Here is a 21,941-nt window from a genome sequence, read left to right on the forward strand (position 1 = left end):
TTATTTCATAATAGAAATATATCAACCTTTTCCATGAACTTACTTTGCATGTATATTGTCTTGCAGTGTGTGATGAGCATAAGGAATTCAAGGATGTCAAACTCTTCTACCGCTTCAGGAAAGATGATGGAACCTTCCCTTTGGATAATGAAGTGAAAGTATTCATGAGAGGACAGAGATTATATGAAAAGTAAGTTGCATCAGAAATGCTCTACTCTATTTTTGATGATATATTTGGCCAGAAAGCCTTTTTAAAGAGCGAGGGGTGATTTTGGGGGAAGCTCAGTGGTCCAGACCTGAATTCAGGAAGAATCAACTTTGTAAGTTCAAATTTGGTTTCAGTGTATAATCCTGGGCAAGTCACTTGGCCCTGTTTGCCTGAGTTCTTTTTTTTTAATTTATTTTTTATTCTCATTTTGTACAAATGTTTTTTTACATTAATAAAATATTCTTGTTTACAAGTAAACAAAATACCCCTCCCCCCATGAATATAGATAGACTTGCTTGGGTGAAAAAGTAAAGGGGAGAGAAAAAAAATTAAAATTAAAAAAATAATAGTAATAATTGTAGGTATGGCCAGGTGGCGCAATGGACGAAGCACCAGCCCTGTAGCCACGAGCACCCGAGTCCATATTTAGCCTCGTAAACCCAACAATCACCCAGGCATGTGACATGCAAGCCACCTGATCCCCACTGCCCTGCAAAAACCAAAAAGAAGAAATAAAAGACCCAAAATAAAATAAAATAGTAATAATAGTAGGGGTGGCTGGGTGGCAGACAGAGCATTGGCCCTTGAGCCAGGAGCACCTGGGTCTAAATCCGGCCCCAGACACCCAAAGATCACCCTGCTATGTGGCCCCAGGCAGGCCACCCAGCCCCACTTGCCCTGCATCCTCCCCAAATAATAATAACAAAAAATGTGCTTCAGTCTTTGTTCTAACACCAACAACTCTGTCACAGGTGGATCACATTCTTTATGATAAGTTCATCTCAAAAGTTACTTCCATATTTTTCCAACTTTGCCATTGCTGATTGCAACTCCCTCCTTCCTTATTTCTCCACTACCATGTACTATATTTTCTCTCTCCTTTCACTCTGACCCTGCACTAGGGTAGCTGAGTGGTGCAGCAGACAGATCCCTGGTCCTGGGGCCAAGAAGCCCTGAGCCCCCATACCACCCCTTAGGCCCAGAATCCACCTGGCCTTATGGTCCTGGGCAGGCCTTCCAATCCCAGCCCCTTGCAAGGAGTGAAAAAGAAAATGTGTTATATCTGACCACTCTCCCCCCATGGTCCATCCTCTCCTCCTTCATTAACATCCCCACCCCTTCCCCCTGCTCCCCCCTCCTTCTTACTCCAGATGTCTATACCCCATTGAGTATATTTGCTGTTTCCTCTCCTAGCCATCTCTGATGAGAGCAAAGGTTCCCTCATTCCCCCTTGCCTCCCCCCTTCCATATCATTGTAATAAAAAAAATCTTATGTGAAATATCTTGGACTATTCCCCCTCTCCTTTTTCTTTCTCCCATTCCATTTCCCTTTTTTTCTATTGACTCCATTTTTACACCATATTTTATCTTCAAATTCAGCTTTCTCCTGTGTTTCAACTATAAAAGCTCTCTCTACCTGCTCTATTAACTGAGAAGGTTCATATGAGTATTATCAGTGTCATTTTTCTATGCAGGAATACATGCAGTTCATCCTCATTAAGTCCCTCATATTTCCCCCCCCTCCTCCAATCTCCATGCTTCACCTGAGTCCTGTATCTGAAGATCAAACCTTCTGTTCAGCTCTGGCCATTCCAAAAGGAACATTTGAAATTCCCCTGGTTCATTGAAAGTCCATCTTTTTCCCTGGAAGAGGACATTCAGCCTTGCTGGGTAGTTCATTCTTGGCTGCATTCTAAGCTCTTTTGCCTTCCGGTATATTGTATTCCAAGCCCTATGAGCTTCCAATGTAGTTGCTGCTAAGTCCTGTGTGATCCTGACTGCAGTGCCACGATATTTGAACTGTGTCCTTCTGGCTGCTTGTAATATTTTCTCTTTGACTTGGGAGTTCTGGAACTTGGCTATAATATTCCTAGGGGTTGGTTTTTTGGGATCTCTTTCTCGGGGGGATCGGTGGATTCTCTCCATTTCTATTTTGCCCTCTGCTTCTAGAATATCAGGGCAATTTTCCTGTAGTAATTCTTTGAAAATGATGTCAAGGCTCCTTTCCTGATCATGACTTTCAGGTATTCCAATAATTTTTAAATTATCTTTCCTAAGTCTGTTTTCCATATCAGTTGTTTTTTTCAATGAGATATTTCACATTTTCTTCTAATTTTTCATTTTTTTTGGTTTTGAAGTATTGATTCCTGATTTCTGGCAAATTCATCAATCTCCCTGAATTCTATTCTTTGTCTGAAGGATTTGTTCTCCTCAGAGAGTTTTCTTATCTCTTTTTCCATCTGGCCAAATTTGCTTTTTAAAGCGTTCTTCTCCTCAATAACTTTTTGAACTGTTTTATCCATTTGACCTAAGCTGGTTTTTAGCATGCTGTTTTCTTCAGCATTTTTTTTGGATTTCCTTGACTAAGCTGCTGACTTCATTTTCATGTTTTTCCTGCATCTCTCTCCTTTCTTTTCCCAGTTTGTCTTCCAACTCCCTCATTTGATTTTCAAAGTCTTTTTTTGAGCTCTGTCATAGCCTGAGCCCAATTTCTGTTTTTCTTGGAGTCTTTAGATGCAGGAGCTTGTGCTTCCTCATCTTCAGACTGAGTATTTTGATCCTTCTTGGACTCATTTGTAAAATATTTCTCAATAGTCTTCCTTTTGTTTCTCTGCTTGCTCATTTTCCCAGCCTGGGCCTAGTTTTGGGGTGCTTCCTGAGCTTTTGGGACACTCACACAAGGGTCTCAGTGTGTGAGGCTCTGTCCTCCCTCCTGGTCTGCACCCCCTCTGCCACGGGGCTGAGGTGGGGGGCCCTATTGTTCTATGGGGTGCCTACACTGGGATCAGGATCTGAATGTGGTCAGAGCCCCAGAGTCCTGTTCCAGGGGCAGAGGACAGAGCTCGGCAGTCTCTCTCTCTTCATTCCTCTCCCTCAGCTCAATGGGCCCATGCCCTGGGGGCTCCTGCTTACCGGGTCTGCCTGCTTCTCTTGCCTCAGTTCTTCATCATAAAATGAGGCAGAGAAAGAAATGACAAATTGCTCTAGTATCTTTACCAAGAAACCTCAAATAGAATCATGGAGAGTTGAACACGACTCAACAATAACAAAGGGTGATTTTTGTATTCCACAATGTACAGTGCTTTCCATATTTTCTATGGAACCATCACTTAACCCTCCTTTATAATATAAGCAAAACAGACCAGTCACTTGGTTTTCTTTTTGTAGTAAAAAGGAAATGGATTTAGGAAGAATCTTTAATAAAACCTATTATTTCATTTATATGTCTTATAATTAAATAGCTTTAGCAAATTACTAAAAGCAAAAGAAAAAGATGAAGTTTTAAATTTCCATTAAAAATGAGAGCTTATTTGCAGAAGTAGATTTTATTTTCCTTGGTGAATGATTATTAAATCATTTGGTACACACGGGGATTTGCTCAGGAGAAGAGTTCCAATTTGTGGTAAAATGATGTTGAAGAGAAATAACGGTACAAATGTCCCTTATTATTGTTATTTAGCCCTTATAAATAATGATCTACTCATAGGTCATTGTTCCTAAGACTTTTTCCACTATTGTATAGGGTTGATAGAGAAATTCTGCCCAATGTGGCATCTTCTCTCTGGCTCTGAGAATAGAATTTATTGAGAAGCAGCAAAATGTAGTAGATAATTAACTGGCTTCAGAATTTTCTAAAGCTTTCTTCTAACACATAGAATTAGACTGTGTGGCCCTCTGAAAATTATTCCTTATTTTACAGAAGAGAGAATTTAAGCAGACAGGGGTCAAATGACTTCCTTAGGGCCACACAGCTAACAAGTGTTTGAGGAACAAGTTAAATTCAGGTCCTCCAGACTCTAAGTCTCTTATTTTATGTACCATCTAGGTTGCCATCTTAACAACCTTTGGCAGCTTCTAGGATTTTAAGTTGTAGAAGAGTTGCTGATACACTTTGGCAAAGGACCTCACTGGGAGTTCCCAAAATCAATCAGTGATTTGGAATGATTCCTTCACTCCTACCCCCCCCCCAATATAAAAAAATCAATTTTTTAAAAAGTTTTTTGTTAATAATTCATTATTGTTATCATGATCATGAATTACTGGACTGTTCAGCAGTACAGTCAAGGTTTGCTGAGTTGTGTTTGGGCTATCTCCACCCATCCTAAATCATTTCAGACTATTGTTGTCTTGAGTTCTTGTATCTTCTTTTTAAAATTTTTCTACATCCTTTTTTTTAAAATTTTATTTTTATGGTAGCACAGGGTTAGATAGAGTGCTAGATTTCTAGTTAGGAAAACCAGAGTTCAAAATTGGCCTCAGATTCTTTTTGAGTAGACAAACCCTGGACAAGTTACTTAATTGCTCTCAAACTCACTTTCCTCATCTGTGAAATGTGGATAAGAATAGCATCTACCTCTCAGGTTGTGAAGATCAAATGAGATAACATATGAAAGGCTCTTTGCAAATATTAAAGCTGTATGTAGATATTAGCTATTAATCTATTTTATTTATAATTTGTTTTTTAGCTATTGTTTTCTTGTTAATGTAGGATCCTACTTTTTTTTTTTTATTAGTTTTTGCAAGGCAATGGGGTTAAGTGGCTTGCCCAAGGCCACACAGCTCGTAATTATTAAGTGTCTGAGGTTGCATTTGAACTCAGGTACTCCTGACTCCAGGGCTGGTGCTCTATCCACTGTGCCACCTAGCTGCCCCTCTACTTGACCTTTTCTAATCAAGCTTAGATAGACAGCAAGATGGGGAAATGAATAGAGTCTGGAGTCAGGAAGACTCAAACTTCATGAGTTCAAATCTCGTCTCAAAAACTTCCTAGCTGTTTGACCCCAAGCAAGTCACTTACCCCTGTTTGCTTCATCAAAAAATGAGCTGGAGAAGGAAATGCAACCTCTTCAGTACTTTTGCCAGGAAAACCCCAAATAGGGTCCTGAATTGTAGATTGAAGAACAAGATAGCCGAAACCCTCACTCAGTAGTAGAATTCAAATAAATTAAGAACCAGTTCTTAACCCTAATGACCTTTTAAGTATTCAAAAAATATGCTGAAAGGTAGTTTAATATTTCATGCACTTAATACTCAAATAAGAATAATAAAAGAGGTACACGAAATTAGAATATGTTATATTCATCATGGGAAAGAAATGTATCTTTATGGAGCAAAAGCAGCCATATGACCATAGCAGCCAATGTTGGAACAAATACAAAACCAAAACTCATTCTACCTATTCTAACTCTTATTTTTTCTTCTACTTACATCAAAATGGGTGATAAGACAACCCTTGAAATCTATGTTTCTATTGGTTCATTGTGTCCCAGCTTCCTATTGGTTTTACCATTCAGGGAATACCAGCACACTTATAATATCTCAGGAGAATTTTGGGTGTAACACAAAGTAGAAAAAATGACAGCTTGCATGCCCTGGCTATTTGACACTTTTTCTTGTTAGATTTTTTTGTTTGTTTACTGAAGTAACAAAAATGATGGAATTAAAATATAGTATTTCATCAAAGGTATAATGAGTTTTAAGAAATGAATAAATATTGCAAGCATAGTTCTGTTAATTTTTTTCACCTATGGACAGAATGAACATTATTACTACAGATTCTTAGGAAATGGTGTTGTGCAGATGAATGTTAAAAAAAGAGTAAGGAATGTAAATTTGTGATTTCTACATTGGGAGGCTACCCAGGCACCCACCTAGAGAGAACCCTGATTACAAGTGCCATTTTAACAACCAATTCACCGAGCTCAACATAAAATTAGGTATTGCTTCTTCCAAACTGGCATGAACTGTCTAAATCCCACCACTACCCTCACTGCCACAAGAACCAACATGTATTACACTCCCTCAGTGATCTCTTTGTTGTTGTTGTTCAGTTAATCATCTCAGGACTTGGCAGAAATGAAAAAAAGTTTAGAATCTTAATGTTTGAATACCAGCATATAGAGTCTCTAGACTCTACATAATACTAAGTGCAGAAGATACCTGATATCTTCAGTCTGGAAAGTAGGGAAAGATATATTGACCTGGATATAGGAACATGCACATGTGTAAGAATGAACATTGTCACAAATTGAAATATTACTCTTTGTCCAGCCCAGTCCCATGATATTTGCCTATTACTAAACTATTTAGCCAGTAACCATCTCAGACTTTCTTGTTAGTTCAGCTCAATCATAGTTATTTTTTCTGGTTTTGATCCTGTTTCTATCTCGGCTAGCACCTCCCATCTCGAGCCCTTTCAGTTTCATGATTTATTAGCTGACTTCTAGCTTGGTGTGGTCTTCGTACCTCAATTTTGACCCTCACCTGTGGCAGTGCATCTAGGGAGAAGTTTTCAAGAGGAATTGGTGAGACAAGATTAGAGTTCAGGAGAAGAGACCAGAAGGATAGGCAGATAATGGCATCATCTGTTGAGAGATAATTGAACCCATGATAGCTGATAAGGAAATAGAGAAAAGATAAAGCCCAGAATAGAGCTACGGGGTACATCTTCATAAAGGAAGTAGGGTGTGGATTTTGATTCAGGAAAGGAGAATGAGAAGGGGCGGGGCATGATGGGGATCCAGCAAAGGAAGCTGTAAAGGCATGGTATGATAGGAAAGTGAAAAGCAAGAGAGTCTAGTATCCCATGAAAACCCCAGGAGAAGAGAGCATCTAGGATGAGGAAATAGTCAATAGTGTCAAAAGGTTCAGAAACAACATGCTGCAATTAAAGTCAAGTCAGTGAAGATTTAAGTGCCTACCATGTACAGATAATGTGCTGAGTGCTAGGGAAACAAGGAACTTGTCTAATATGGAAGATAATACCCAAAAGGAAGCTGTAAGAGTTGAGTCTTGGGGAGGTGGAGAGCAACCTATTGCAGGGGCATGGTATTCCATGGAGTCATAACCAAGATGAGTTGCTGATGGAAATTGGAGAGTTACTTGCTACATAGGAAGTACCACTGGCTGTGTTTATCAGGTAACCTAGATTATCATCTCACCTCTGACATTTGCTATCACTGTGACTATGGGTATACCTCTCTCAGCTTTGGGATCTTGAACTGTTAAATGAGGGATGACTTCAGAGGTCCTTTCAAGTTCTAAATATATGATCCTATGATTGAGAAAAGGCCATTGGATTTGACCATTATGAGACTGATGAGAGAAAAATTTTAGTGATCATTGCAAGCCAGATTGCAAACATAATTTGAGGAAGAACTGAGGAAGTAGAAGCAAGTAACAGTCTCCCCCCCCCCCCCCGCCCCACCCCAGGTATTTGGCAGTGAAATAATGGGAGTACAGAACACTAGTTTGAAGGGATGGGCCAGCCAAGTGAAGGATTGTAATTATTAGTGCTAAAGATAATCACACTGATATTTGTTTAGTACTTTAGAATTTGCAAAGCATTTTATGTGCATTATCTTATGTGACCCTCACAGTAGCTTGGTGAGGTGGGTACAACAAATGTTAACTTCATTTTACAGATAAAGAAACAGAAGCTCAAAACCTTGTCTGACCTGAACCAAAAAGTGTGGACATTTTTTTCCATAAGTTAGAACCAATTTAAAGGGATGAATATGCTGCAAAGTAATGGTGACATTGATCAGACAAGTTGAAGAAATTAAAGAGACTGGGGAGAAGGGGAAAGGGGGAGAGGGAGGGAGGGAGGGGAGAGAGGGACTGATAGGCCATTTCTTGAGAATTTCTGCACTTTTTCCACAGAATAGCTATAAATGAGATCTCAGTCCTCACTCAGTTGCCTTCAACCATCTTGGGTTCTTTCTCTGTCTCTCTCTGGCTTGTCTGGCCAGCTCTTGTCTCTCTCCTGGATCTCCCTAATCTCTTCAACTACTCTGGTGATTATAACCATTACCTTGCAGCATACTGGGCTATGAGATAGGCAGGGCAAGGATCATTTCTTCAACTTGATGGATGATGAAAACAAGGTGGAGAAATATCATATGATCTGCTGTGGTCCCACAATGAGTATATAACAGAATCAGAACTTGTACCCAGCCTGACTCTTGATTACTCCTCATTCTATATCACCATATCATCTTTAATTTGTTTGCCATATTCTCTGTTTGTTTTTGTCTTTTTTGTTATCATTTGCTTTCTATTATAAATAGTTCTTTATGAAACTGTAGTTTCTTACTGAGGTTTTACCGAAACTTGCTGAGTATTTGTTCATATTGTTTATGTCAACTTTTTTTTTTTTTTTGTATCGTCTCTTGGAGCTTGTTGGGGGGAAGGGAATGTCTCAAAACAACCAAGTTTTTGTGTCTTTTTCCTTCCTCTTTAGTTTATGTATGGAGCTGATTGCCCTAATTTCTAGGTGGCAAGCACATACTACATTAAAAAGCCCAGTTTTTAAAATGAGGAACTCCATGGAGTATGACTTGTAGGATAAAGAACTACTGTGGGCCAGTTTATCCTTCTTTAAGGAGCTAGTATGGACCAGTTTATTCCTCTTGTTTCTGTTCCTATTGAGATAGATGTCCAGGCTGGTAGCTGCAGGGAAGGCTGGCTTCTTCGATCACTTCCTCCTGACAGCAATAGAAAGAAAGTCTGGAGATCATCATTTAGTTTCCTCAGCAATAAAATGGAGGGTTTGGAATAGATCACCTCTAAAGTACCCTCTAGTTCTAAGAGATCTCTGTTCTCTGAGATTCACATTTGGAGGAATCTATCGGAATGCCTTTATCTAAAGTTATAAGAAGATTTATTTTTATTTTTCAATCCACAGGACATCCTTAACAGTTGGAATTCAAGAGCATTTTATTTCAGATAACTCTGTAGGTTACTTCATTTATGCATGACAGACAAAGAATTTTAAGCTAAACAGTGCTTTAAAGACATCTTACCCAGCCCTTTCATTTTATAGATGAGGAAACTGAAGGACAGACAGGTCAGTCATATAGGACCTAATTTCTGTTGTGATCTTGGCAACTGGAAGAAACTGCAGGTAGCTCTCAGCCAAAAGCATAAAGGAAACTCTACAGAGACTGCAGTGAGCCTTGTGACTATGGAAGTCTCTGATTTCTCCAAGCTATTTCACCATTTCTAAAATAGGAATAATAATTCTTAGGTTACCTCCCTCACTGAATCATTAATCATGATAGTAGTTCTTTTCTGCTTTTAAAGTTTCTAGAGCATTTATTTTCTGTGGCAGAAGCACAACTAATTTCCTAGATTCTCAGTTAAGGCACATAGCTACTGCTTGACAGATATTGTGGGCAATCTTATCATTGTTAATTGTTCCAGAGCTTCCAAATAGTTCCTGATTTTTCTCTTCATCAGATTTGGTTTTAAATAACTTTTGACTGTTTCCAAGAAAAGCTAAAATTTAGGGAAGTTAAACAACTTGGGCCACACAGTTAATAAATTCCTGGACCAAGACTATGACTCAGGTTACTAATCTTAGTCTTACTTTTAGGAAAGACCTTTGCGAACTTTAAAGTACATAGGTATTTATTAATAACTGACTATAGCCAGACTCTATGCTAAGACAGTGGTTACAAATATAAACAAGCAACAAAGAATTAACTTCACTTTGTGATGAATATGAATTAGTGTATCATCCATCCCCTGTCTACTCTATATTCCGTTCAGTAGCAAATGGGACAAATGGATGGTTTAGAAAAGCTTCAAGGTTGCTGCCACCTCACCATTCTCTAGAATTTGGTCTCTCAGCTCAAAAGTTGGAAATCTTCCATCAGGATGAGGTCTAGAAATAGCAAGCTCTCCCCCAGCTCAATCTCAGAAAGTCAAAAGCTTTACATTTTTTTAGAAAGATTTTATTTATTTTGACTTTTACAATTTTTCCCCTAATTTTGCTTCCCTCCCCCCAGCCCCACAGAAGGCAGTCTGTTAGTAAAAGCTTTACGTTTTCACTGATCATTTATTTCTCTTTGACTCCTGTTTCTGAGGGGCTAGAGGTCAGTTCTTCTCCCTATGATTAACCTGTGTTTCCAATATCTTACACATTTGATTCCTCCCTCTTTCATCATCTTTCTCTCTTTCCACTATCACTCTTTGCCTAAAAACATACTCAGATCTGTGTCATCCTTCAAGACTTTCAGTTTATACTGCTTTTCCCTTTAAAAAACCACCTTCTGTCTCCCCTTTTGCTGCCAAATTCCTGAGAAACATCATTTCTGTTTGCTGCCATTTCTCACCTCCCATTTACTTCTCAATCACTTGCTGTCTAACTTCTGACCTGAAACAGCTCCATTAAAGTTTAGCATCTGTCTTTTGACTGCCAAATGGTCTTTTCTCAGTCCTCATTCTTTTTACCTCTCTATAGCTTTTTATAGGCAACTAGTTGGCTCATTGGACAGTGTTGGTTCTGGAAGCAGGTAGACTTGAGTTTGAATCAGTTACTAGTAGCATAATTCTAAACAAATCACTTCCTCTTTGCCTCAGTTTTCTTATCTGTAAAATGAAGGTAATACATCTATCTCCCAGCATTGTTGCAAGATCAAAATGAGATGTTTGTAAGGCTCATTGCAAACTTTAAAGTTCTATTATGTAAATGTTGTTATTGTAATTATTATTATGACATGATTGTGTCTTCATGATAAACTATCTTCTTTAAGCCTCCTAAGCTGATTAGCTCCAGTTTTGGAGAGAAATTTTTTTGGTACCTATTAGATACTTATAACGCTTTCCAGGCTTTGATTTTTAAAGCTTGTCCTTAACCAGAGGTGATACACTGTTCACTTTGTCATACTTGGCATAGAAAAGACATGAAGTATCTTCCAGGGCTCCTTTTGAAACTGGACACCATTTGCAGCAGGGTCTGAATCTGAGTACTCATTCCCCTTCAACTTTAGTTTGTTCCCTCTTCAGGAAGGACAAGAAGACCCCAAAGCTTTTTAGAAAAGTTGTACAACCTTTGTTTGATCCAAGACCCCAGGGAGCTTCTGGAGTTGATGAAAGAGGAGGGGAAAGTGTAAGATGATTACCAATATGTGGAACAATAAGAATACATAGAACTAGGGGGTGGCTAGGTGGTGCAGTGGATAGAGCACTGGCCCTGGAGTCAGGAGTACCTGAATTCAAATCCGACCTCAGACACTTAATAATTACCGAGTTGTGTGGCCTTGGCCAAAGCCACTTAACCCCATTGCCTTGAAAAATTAAAAAAAAAAGAATACATAGAACTGAAAAGGGCACTTAAGAGAAATAATTGGAGCAAAGGAAAATAGCTGGAGTTTAGAAGAAGGATAAAAAGTCTTCAGTGAGGAAATGTGTGTCTGCCCCCCCCCCTCACTGTGCCTCATTTAATGCTCAGCCTAGATGAAACAGTGCATTGGGATTGCTGTTAGTGTGAGGACTCCTTATTAACTAGATTGTGAGTGAATTTATTTTTCCAAAGATGATGCTGAGAGGTGAGTCTGGCTTTGTTGTTCTAGTTGCAAAAAGAAAATATCCCTGACTAATTACAGCCTTGTACAAAATGGGATGGTGAGGAAGTACAGATTCATTGTTTACTAAGTGGAGAAAAGTACCAAATTAAGGAGAAGTAAGCACCTGTTAATTTTAGTTCTTCAAAGAGGTCTTTGAAGCTTTAAAAGATAAATAAAAACATGGATATGCTGTGTTCAAACAAAGTTTTAGATGCTGAATAAATTTTATTTTCAGATCAGTATAAACATTTGTAGAGATCCGTTTAATTTGTCTTTGACTCATGGGTGGGAAATCTCCTAATGTAGAAAATTCCATCACTGATGAACATTAGTAATTTATCTGTAATTTGTTAATTAATCAGTATGAACTTATTAAACTTACAGAGTGTCAGACTCTGGGTCAAACTCTGGAAATAAATGGAAAGAACCCTGCTGTTATAACTAGCTTACATTCTAATGTGAGTCAACACTGAGATTTTAAATGAGTTGCCTACAGAAACACAAATAGAATGTTAGATGTAGGACTTGACCCCAGATCTTTCTGGCTCCAAAGCTACCTTTCAATATGCCATGCTGCCTTTCAGTAAGATTTATATTATCATCAAACATACTTAAGTAATAACATTTTAAAATTTGCAGAGTATTTTACATGTATTTCCTTATTTGATTACTGTAGTCTTATGTTCTCTCCAAAGATTCTTATCCCATTTTCACTCTCCTAGACAAATTAGATTTTCTAGTAAAGCTAAATTCCACCCCCCCCAGGATGATAAAGGTACTTCTTGAAGGGTCAGAGGGTTTCTCTAATGCTATGAAGTCAAACCCCATTCTAGTTCATATTCACTAATCATTCACTAGTGATTAGCATTCTAGTTTCAGCTAACTAATAAAGATCAATTAACTTTTACAAAGGGAAAATTACTGAGAAGTTATAGCAGAAATAGAAACAAATGTTACCTCAACAACAACACCTTATTTCCTGGATAGAGTGGGCTCAAACTTAAAGCAGTTTCTGTTATTTGTCTCATCAAGTTTACCAGTGCTGTTGAATGTGTTATAGCTGATAAGATCTGGCTGTGGGATCAGTCCATCCCATCTGGGTCCTGAGGCTTTGCTGGTGGACTGTAAACTCAGACCTGTTTTCTGATTCCCCAATTTCTGTTTTTTTGCTCTCCGTATTTTTTGAAGCTCACAAGGATCTCGTAACTCATACCATCAAAGTCTAGTCCATTCCACTTCCAATATCCCTTCACCTAAGGCAGCTAAGAATAGATGCAACAGAGTCAGAAGCAAGAGAAGAACCAGGCATTCATGGACCACCTGGTAGTAGCATCCCCAATAGGACCTATCTCTTGGACAAGACATTTATAGTGGTTCTCACACAGACAAGCAGACAGGAAAGAGAAAATGCGTGGACTAATTATTGTCTTTGATTAAACAACCAAATGAAGAGGTTTTTTTCCTTCACATGGTAAGAAAACTGGAAGCAAACCTGAACAAGCTCTGAATTGAGGAGTGGGGACCTTTTATTATATGTTGGTATGCCCTGATACTCTCCCTCATGAATCAGCTCAATAGGTTGCATTATACTTATAAAAGAAGATTTCACAGTGAGGTGGGCACTACAGGCTTCCCCCTCTCCCCTTCCCCATTCACAAATGAGGAAACTGAAGCAGTGAATGAATGACTTGCCTGTCTCATAACTAGAGTTGAAGGTCAAATTCACATCATTTTGCCTCCAAGTTTAAAACTATCCACTATATCAGAAAACCCATTAGAATGCTCATTTAAATAAAAAGAAATTCATTCTTTCCTTGTATCTGCTTTCACCTAATTCCTGGTATTAGGTATTAGGGACAATAATAGAGAGATGGTATTGATTTCACTTTGGACCTGTAGGGACTAGTTACCATTTCCTATTAGGGAGAGCTCTTGAACATGTGTATTAATGGAGGAGAGCAGTGTTGCAGATTTGAAAACTTGTGTTTAAATTTGCCTTAAAATTTTTTATTGTTGGATTTCCAATTGGATATAGCTATAGCTTATACTCTGAGAATTCAACACACTTTCAGCTGAGTAGTTTGAAAAAAAGTCATAAGATAAAGCACCTCTTTATGGAGGTGTAGAAAATAGTCTCTATTTTGCCCCACTGTTTGGAACTTGTTCTAGCTAGGATTCTTCTATATATTGCTATTAGTCTGAGAACCCAAAACACCAGGCTAAAATTAATTGTCATGAGCTTCTTGTATGTAAGTGTTGTTGTTTTTATCTTTCCCTGAGTTGGGGGAAATAATTAAGCTGTTTGGTTTTAAAGATCTCCTGCTGGGTATCAGACCAAAAGGAATAGTCAAAGTAAATTGGAGATAATTATTTTAGCAAAGTACTTTATCATCTAACTGATTAATTATCAGTTGAACTTAAAAGCAAGCTTTGTGTAAATGAGTTCAGCTTTGTCTATTATCCTTTAAATTGGTCATTATACTCAGAAATAAGCTAGGTGATGATTTTAAGATTGAAAATAGTACCAGGGCTGAGTGATAGTTTTATTGTCTGCCAAGGACTATCTTTGGAAAGTCTCATAATATGATTGTTTCTTGGATTATAAATGTTTTGGCATGCAAACTATTGAAGTTCTTAATGCCAGAGAAGTTTTGATCTATGATCTTTTTGAGAGTAATATCAGCACCAAGGATATCATAAATCTTTAAAAATCAGGATAGGTGATATGGTTAATGTTGGTACAAACACTAACAGAAGGGAGTAGTTCTCCAATGCAGATTACAATTTGTACACTTTGAGTTTTGTTCACTTCTTAACTATGAACTCCCACAAATCCTCCTCCTTTTGGATACATTAGCTTTTTACCTTTGCTATTCTTCCATGTGGTCTTTAAATATAAATGTATATAATACATATAGATACACACATATGTGTATGTATTTATGCCTAAACATACAGATACACACATGTATATATATATATACACATACATATATATTAACTTATAAATTTATTTCCTACTTAGATTTTTTTCTTTTAAATATTCTCTTAGCCATTTCTCCTGGCAAAGAAGAAATGCGTAGCCCAAATTCCTAATGATGATCTCACAGCTATTAGTTATTCCAGCTATTCCTAATGATGAACTTAAAGTATTTGGGGAAAAATACAAAAAACAAAATATCTTACAGCCCCTGCTAGGTCTTTGGCTTTCCTTTAGAGTCTTTGAATGATTTTCTTACAGCATAATTTTCAGTCTCATGTCATTTTTTTTTTTTTTTTTTTTTTAGTTTTTTGCAAGGCAATGGGGTTAAGTGGCTTGCCCAAGGCCACACAGCTAGGTAATTATTAAGTGTCTGAGGCTGGATTTGAACTCAGGTACTCCTGACTCCAGGGCCAGTACTCTACCCACTGCACCAACTAGCCGCCCCTTCATCATCATTTTCATAACTCTAAACTTATTTTCAGTTTAGCTGGTTGATGTCCTGTGAATGTTACTTACAGTACCCTTATTTGTACTAACTATAGTCGGTATCATCTCTGCCTTTGGATGGAAATGTCATTTCCTTTAGTCTGGATTAAGTAATTTGACTTTTTTGTTTTCCTTTTTTTAAAAAAATTTCAGTTTCCTGGTTATCAAAGCACAGTTGAATATAATTTTCTGGGATTTTGAGTGGTGAATGTGAACAATATCTAAAACTGTTGTGGCAGTAGTAGTTCTCATCATTCTATATAAAACTCACATCTGGTGAGGCTACAGAAGTGGAATTTGAATCCATCTCTTCTGATTTCACAACCAGGGTTCTTCCTAATGTACTATGATTGACTAAGGTCATACAGACAGGAAGTGGCAGAGGAAAGATTTTTTTACCTTTAAAATTTCCTCTCCTTTTGTTTTTTCTTTCTTTCACTAGTTTTTCTTTTCCTTTTCCTTTTTTTATTTGCTGTGAACTTATCACCTATGAACACATATTTTAACATATTTAAAAAACTCAAGAAACTTGCATATATAGTTATTAAAGAACTATATTTTATATATGTTAAATTTTAAAATATTATAACAAAGTGATATGTTTGTGTCTCCTTCCTTTTAATTTTCTTTTGCATTTTAAACATTGTTTTTAGTTATGCTATTTTTTCCTTTCTATCACTACCCACTGAGTTACACTTCCACCCCCTCTCTATGAGTACAAGTCCTCCCTTGTAACAAATGTACATCCTCCAGCAAAACAAATCAACACATTGACCATGTCTGAGAATTATTATTTCCAGAGCACAGAGAAACCAAAACTTTCTCAGAGGAGGGTTTCATCCTTCACAGGCAGAATAATTGTTTCTTTTGCTTCTCTTATAGAATTATTCCTGTTTCAGTTTTCACTCATTGAAGTCCATGGATATCCTTTCATACTTATTCTCTGTCAAATAGACATTTATTCATATGCATACATATATACATACATACATATATAATCATATATGTGAAGCATTAAAGTTACCCTATGATGTACACGCACTGAGCAGTATAGCAGAAAGGAAAAATCATTGCTTTTGGAGCAAGAGAACTGAGAGGGTCACATCCACCCTCCCTACCTATTTGATCTTGATCCTTAACCTCCATCTATAAAATGAGGCCTGTAAGGTCATTTCCAGGTCTGGACCTATGATCTTTCTTACATACTAAGCACCCCTTGTATACTTCTAAGAGGCAGTGAGTTGGTACAGTGAGCCTGGAGTCAGAAGGATCTGAGTTAAAATTTTGCCTCGGATACTTACAAGTGGGTGTGATCTCGGCCAAGTCACTTTGCCCTGTTTGCCTCAGTTTCTCATCTGTAAAATGAACTGGAGAAGGAAATGGCAAACCATTCTAGTATCTTTGCCAAGAAAACCCCAAATGGGGTCATGAAGAGTCAGACATGACTGAAAATAACAAATGTACTTCTACAAGCCATTCCAGAGCTGCCAGTCATAACAGTTCCTTTTGTTTTTTTCCTTCCTTGTAATGCAGCATCTTCCCCTTTTGGCTCAAATTGAGTTTCCTTTGACATCTGATTGAGCTTGTATTCATGGAAAATTGAAATCAACATCAGCTCCCATATATTGCTAACTCTGGTTAGTGTGCTATGACAGGGAAAAAATGATTGAATGGAATTCCTGGCTTCTTGTGAAGCACAGTTCAGGTGCCTCACACACACACACACACACACACATCATAGAGCTTATAATAAGGTAAGAAGCGTGAAACATAGATACAAATTAGGGAATACCAACTATTAAATGAGAAACTAAGGGAGAAGAAAAACAGAGTGACACCTGAGCTGGTCTTTGGACAAAGAAAAAGATTTCAGAAGGTAGAGATGAGGCTGAGGAAGCAAAAGGAAGGATTCTCTTCCTTTGCATAGGCAGGAAAAAGTGTTGTATGGTTTTTTTTTTTCTGGAGCATAGAAGTATTATTAAAGTTGTTAAAGTATTTATTGCTGGATTATCTCATGTGGTCCTTGGAACAGGGTGGTGGGGTAGGTATTACAATGATCATCATTGCCCTTTATCAGATGGGAAATTGAGGCTCAGGCAGGTTAAATGACTTGGACATTGCCACATAGCTACTAAGTGTCAGAGGCAGGATTTGAATCTAGCTCTTTTTCAACTACAGTCCAAATATATACATACATACATAAGTATGTATGTATAAATGAAACTTACCTCACCCCCCAGGTCTTAGTGCTTTCCTCCTCCTGAAATGCACATGTTATATTCCCACAGTAGGATATAATTCCTAGGAGACCAAATGATAGAAATATACATACTTGAATACAGACATATATATATATATATGCATGAATTTATTTATTATTTATATTATATATGAGGCAAGTATATATAACACAGTAGATAGAGCATGGGGCATGGAGTCAGGAAGATATTAGTTCAGATATGACTGTGTAACATTGGGCAAGTCAGCTTATCCCATTTGTCTTAGTTCCTTTATCTGTAAAATTAGCTGGATAAGGAAATGGCAAACCATTCCAGTATCTTTGCTAACTAAGTGTGATCCCGGAGCTGGACACAACTGAAAAATGATTGAAAAATTTACTTATATGGACCTGTATATGTGTATAGAATAGATAGAATGCATGCGTTCAAAGAATACTTAGAGATAAATACATTTTTTTTGATCTAGACAATAAGCACTAGAGTCACAAATACAAGTCCTCTAGGACCTTATATTCAAGTATGGAGAGACTTCACATAAAAGAGATCTGCAAAGAGAGGTAAAGAGTTTCCTGAGGCAGCATAATTTAGAGATGGTCAGAAGATGAAGTAGAGAACTGGAACTGGGCAATATAGGGTCACCTCTCAGAACCTGGGTTAGTTCCAGGAATGGAGTCTTATGTCTCTGGTGAGATGGTGGCTGAAGAATAGGCCATATCATTTAGAGATGACCCAAAAGGTTTATAGAACTATCTTGATGGCTACCTTTGTATTACCAGTGCCTAATAAATGCTTATTTAATTGAAATGAAACATTTTATATGCACCAGACAATGAATTTTTTTTTAAATGTTCACTGAGCAAGTAAATGAATGCATGAGGGCCCTACGGAAATGATGAAGGATGATAATTATAACTTTATAAGACCTTGATTATAAATGTTAATACAAGAAAATTTAGAATGAATCTGTATTTCACCCAATAAACAGGAGAATATTGGAACTTCAGACACATTTTTCTATTTCATAATCATAATAATAGTAACAATATAATAACTATATTATAACAATAAATAATAATTCTAACATTTTCCTTATTATTAATAATAATAATAATACTATTCCCCAGAGGTCAAAATGTGGAAGGATTTAATTTTCAGAGAAATAGACTTTGACAAAAAATTTTTCTAATGATTAGAGTTTTCCAAAATTAGAATGGGCTGTCTAAGGAGGTGATGGACTCCCTCTTCCTGGAAATCTTTTAAGCAGAAGCCAAATGATCACTTGTTGAGTACATTGGCAATTACTGTTATCTTTGTCAAAGCAAATGATCTTTGAACCAGAAAGGATGGAAAAAAGTGACTAATAGTTGAGTTGATATCCTAGATAAGTAAAAGATAATTTAACCTAGATGTGTTCTAGTTATCTAATCTAGATGAATTACCTCTTGAAATGATGAAGAACCTGATGGATTGGATTGCAAATTCCTTTAGTTATTTTCTTGACTGTGTGTGTCACACATAGAACTCCCCTGACCTCTCCCCCACATAGTAAACTCCAGTGACTTCTCGTTACTTCCAGGATCAACTATAAAATCTGCCATTCAAAGCTCTTCACAACCTGACCCCTTTCCTACCTTTCCGATCCCCTTAAACCTTATTTTCTGAACTCTTAAAATCCAGGTTCATTGACATATTTGTATATGACAGTCCGATTCCTGTGGGCCTTTGCCTTGGTTGTTTTCCTGTGTCTGGAATTCTCCCCATTTTCACTTCATTCTCTTGATTTCTCTGGTTTCCTTCAAGACTCAGTTCCCATTCAAATCTCACCTTCTATAGATGGATGCCTTTCCAAGGCTGCCCAGCTGCTAGTACCTTCCCTTCTCAGTTTAATTTCTACTTAACCTTTCTATATCTTATCATACCTCATTTTACACATACTCTCTCCCTCATTAGAAGAAGAGCTATTTGACAGCAAGGACAATTTTTGCCCTTTTTTGTGTCCTTATTTCTTATATATTCCTATGTTCCTAAATAAATGTCTGTTGACTGAATGCTACTTGAAAGATCATGATAAATAAGGAAGGGAACTGGAAAAGGAGAAATAAATTTCTCTAATTTTTTTCTGCAGGTCAATGGACTTGACTCCATTCTTGGCAAAATTCTAGAACATGTTATTAAAAAGAAAGTAAACATCTAGAAAAAAAGGAAGTGGTAGTTAGTTCTAGGGCATCAAGAAGAAATCTCCATGGTTTCACAAAGGCCATGTCATGCCAGTCTAACCTTATTTCCTCTTCTGATTGAGTGACTAACTTGGAAAATAACATTATGGATATTATTTACTGTTTAGAACAGCATTTAATAAATTCCATGATGCTATCTCTGTATAAAAGAGAGATGTGGTTTAGATGCAAGTATAATTAAGTAGATTTGGAATTGATCAAAGGCAAAAGTCGAAGAGCAGCTATTAATGATTGCTTGTCAGAATTAAAGACGATTTCCAGTGGAATGCCCTGAGCAGTTTAACGTTTTTGTTAATAACTTGAAAAAAGCCATAGATGGCATGCTTATCAAGTTTGGAGATGACACAAAATTGGTAGGAAAAGCTGTCACAGGATGAAAGATTCAGTGTGAAGAAAGATCATGATAGGCTAGTGTAGGAACAGTGGCCAGTGTGAACTGACTGGTTTTATACAGCTAAAAATGGTTTTTATATTTTAAAATAAAGGATTTTTTGTATTTTTAAAATGTACATACAAAAACAGGCAGGCTGAAATTGGCCCTAAGCTCATAGTTTACTGACTCCTGGGCTAGAATAGTGACCTGAAATTAATTCAAAAAATTAATAGAGATAAATATAAAGCTTTATACTCATGAAGTCAGGTTTTTTTTGTTTGTTTGTTTAACTGAAGGAAAAATAGAATAGCATGGTAAGTTTGGCTGAAAAAGATCTGGGAGTATTAATAGACCACAAGATTAATACAAATCAGCAGTATAAAATGGCACCCATGATATTCTTTGGTTGAATTAGAGAGGTAGTTTGGTAGCATAGTGGATAGAGTGCTGGGCCTTAAGTAAAGAAGATTCCTTTTCCTGAGTTCAAATCTAGCCCGAGACATTTACTAAACTTGTGGCCTTGGAAAGTCATTTGACCCTGTTTGCCTCCATTTTTTCCATCTATAAAATGAACTGAAGAAGGAAATGCAAACCACGTCAGTATCTTTGCCAAGAAAACCCCAAGATGGGGTCGTGAAGAGTCTCTGCTCTGATCAGACCTCATCTGGGTTTTTGACTCCACATCACTTAGAAGAGATATTGAAGAACTCCAAGTCATGCCATATGAAGATCACCTGAAGGAATTGGTGATTTTTAACCTAGAGAAAGCCCAGAGGAAACATAATAGCTTTCTTCAACAACTGAAAAAATTGTCATGGGGAAGAAGAGTTAGACTTGAGGCACTGAGGCAGCATACTTGTGTGGAAAGAGTATCAGATTTTAAGTCAGAAGACCTAGATTTCAATCCTGCATTTGTCATTTACAATATGTATGACTTTTATCTCTTCCAGCCTCAGTTTCTTCATCTGCAAAATGTTGTGTTTGCCTTCTTGACTCCATTTGAAGATTTTCTTGGCAGAGAGACTGGTTTTGCCATTTCCTTCTCCAGCTCACTTTACAGATGAGGAAACTGAGGCAAGGAGAGTTAAGAGATTTGCTGAAGGTCATAGTAAGTATCTGAGGCCAGATTTGAATTTAGGAAGATCAGTCTTCTTGGCTTCCAGCTCAGCACTCTACTGCACCACTTCACTGTCCAAACTAAGGACACTGAGACACTTTCCAGTCTAAGATTTATGCTCCTACAACCAAGAAGGCAGAATGAGAAACATTGAGTAGGACCCCAGAGAGCAAATTTTGGCTTGAGGTAAGGAAAAATTCACAATGTGGAGTGCCTCAGACAGGAAATGTTTCCTTTTGCCTTCCTAGGGATCTTCAGGCAGAGGCCTGGTAATTGATTGTCAGATGACATGGAAGAGAGGATTCTTGTTCACATAGGGTTTGAACTGGATGGCTTCTGAAAGCCTGTGTTCTGTGAAATAGGAACAGAAATCTAATTTACAGATTGGCTCATTATTCTCTGATTCACCTAAAATACCAGTGTATTTAATTTTGTAAAAAGGAAAAGTGATTTATTCCATCAATAGAAATCACAAAATCTTTGACACTAATGCATAATGAAATTATCCTTTAATTTTTATTTTTAGACAAAACGGAACTTGACTTAATACCATGCAACAGTTAACAGATTAACCTTTAAAGCTAACTCCAATAAGTGAATTTTCTTGCCTAGGGAAGTGAGCTGGTTTGCTAAGAAGAGGAAATGAAATGAGGAAGATTAAGATCATACTATCAAAGACTGATTTCTATACCCAAAGAAGCATTCAGATTATATAATGTCATGTGGGATTATTCACTTCAACAAATGTTTTTAAGAGCCAGCCATCTGCAAGAGATTGTGTTAAGTCCTGGGGATACAAAAATGGAATTAAGATTAATTAATTAAGATTGCAGAATCCTTGTCCTCATAGAGCTTATAATAAAAGAAGAAGAGTGAGACATGGATACAAATTAGGAAATTAGGATATACCAATTAGGCAATGAGAAACTAAGGGAGAAGAAAAATG

The 21,941-nt window shown here is 37.3% G+C and overlaps 1 protein-coding gene across 2 annotated transcripts in view; it reads left to right on the plus strand.

The window, feature by feature from the left end:
* Positions 1-21,941, plus strand: part of DEPTOR (DEP domain containing MTOR interacting protein) — a 199,581-nt gene that overhangs the window by 82,191 nt on the left and 95,449 nt on the right. For both annotated transcript variants that reach the window (XM_074201471.1, XM_074201472.1), the window contains exon 3: positions 67-190. In XM_074201471.1, coding sequence (XP_074057572.1) covers positions 67-190 — 124 coding nt within the window. The remainder of the gene's footprint in view (positions 1-66; positions 191-21,941) is intronic.

This window comes from Macrotis lagotis, chromosome X (assembly GCF_037893015.1).
Source record: "Macrotis lagotis isolate mMagLag1 chromosome X, bilby.v1.9.chrom.fasta, whole genome shotgun sequence".
Taxonomy (NCBI): Eukaryota; Metazoa; Chordata; class Mammalia; order Peramelemorphia; family Peramelidae; genus Macrotis; species Macrotis lagotis.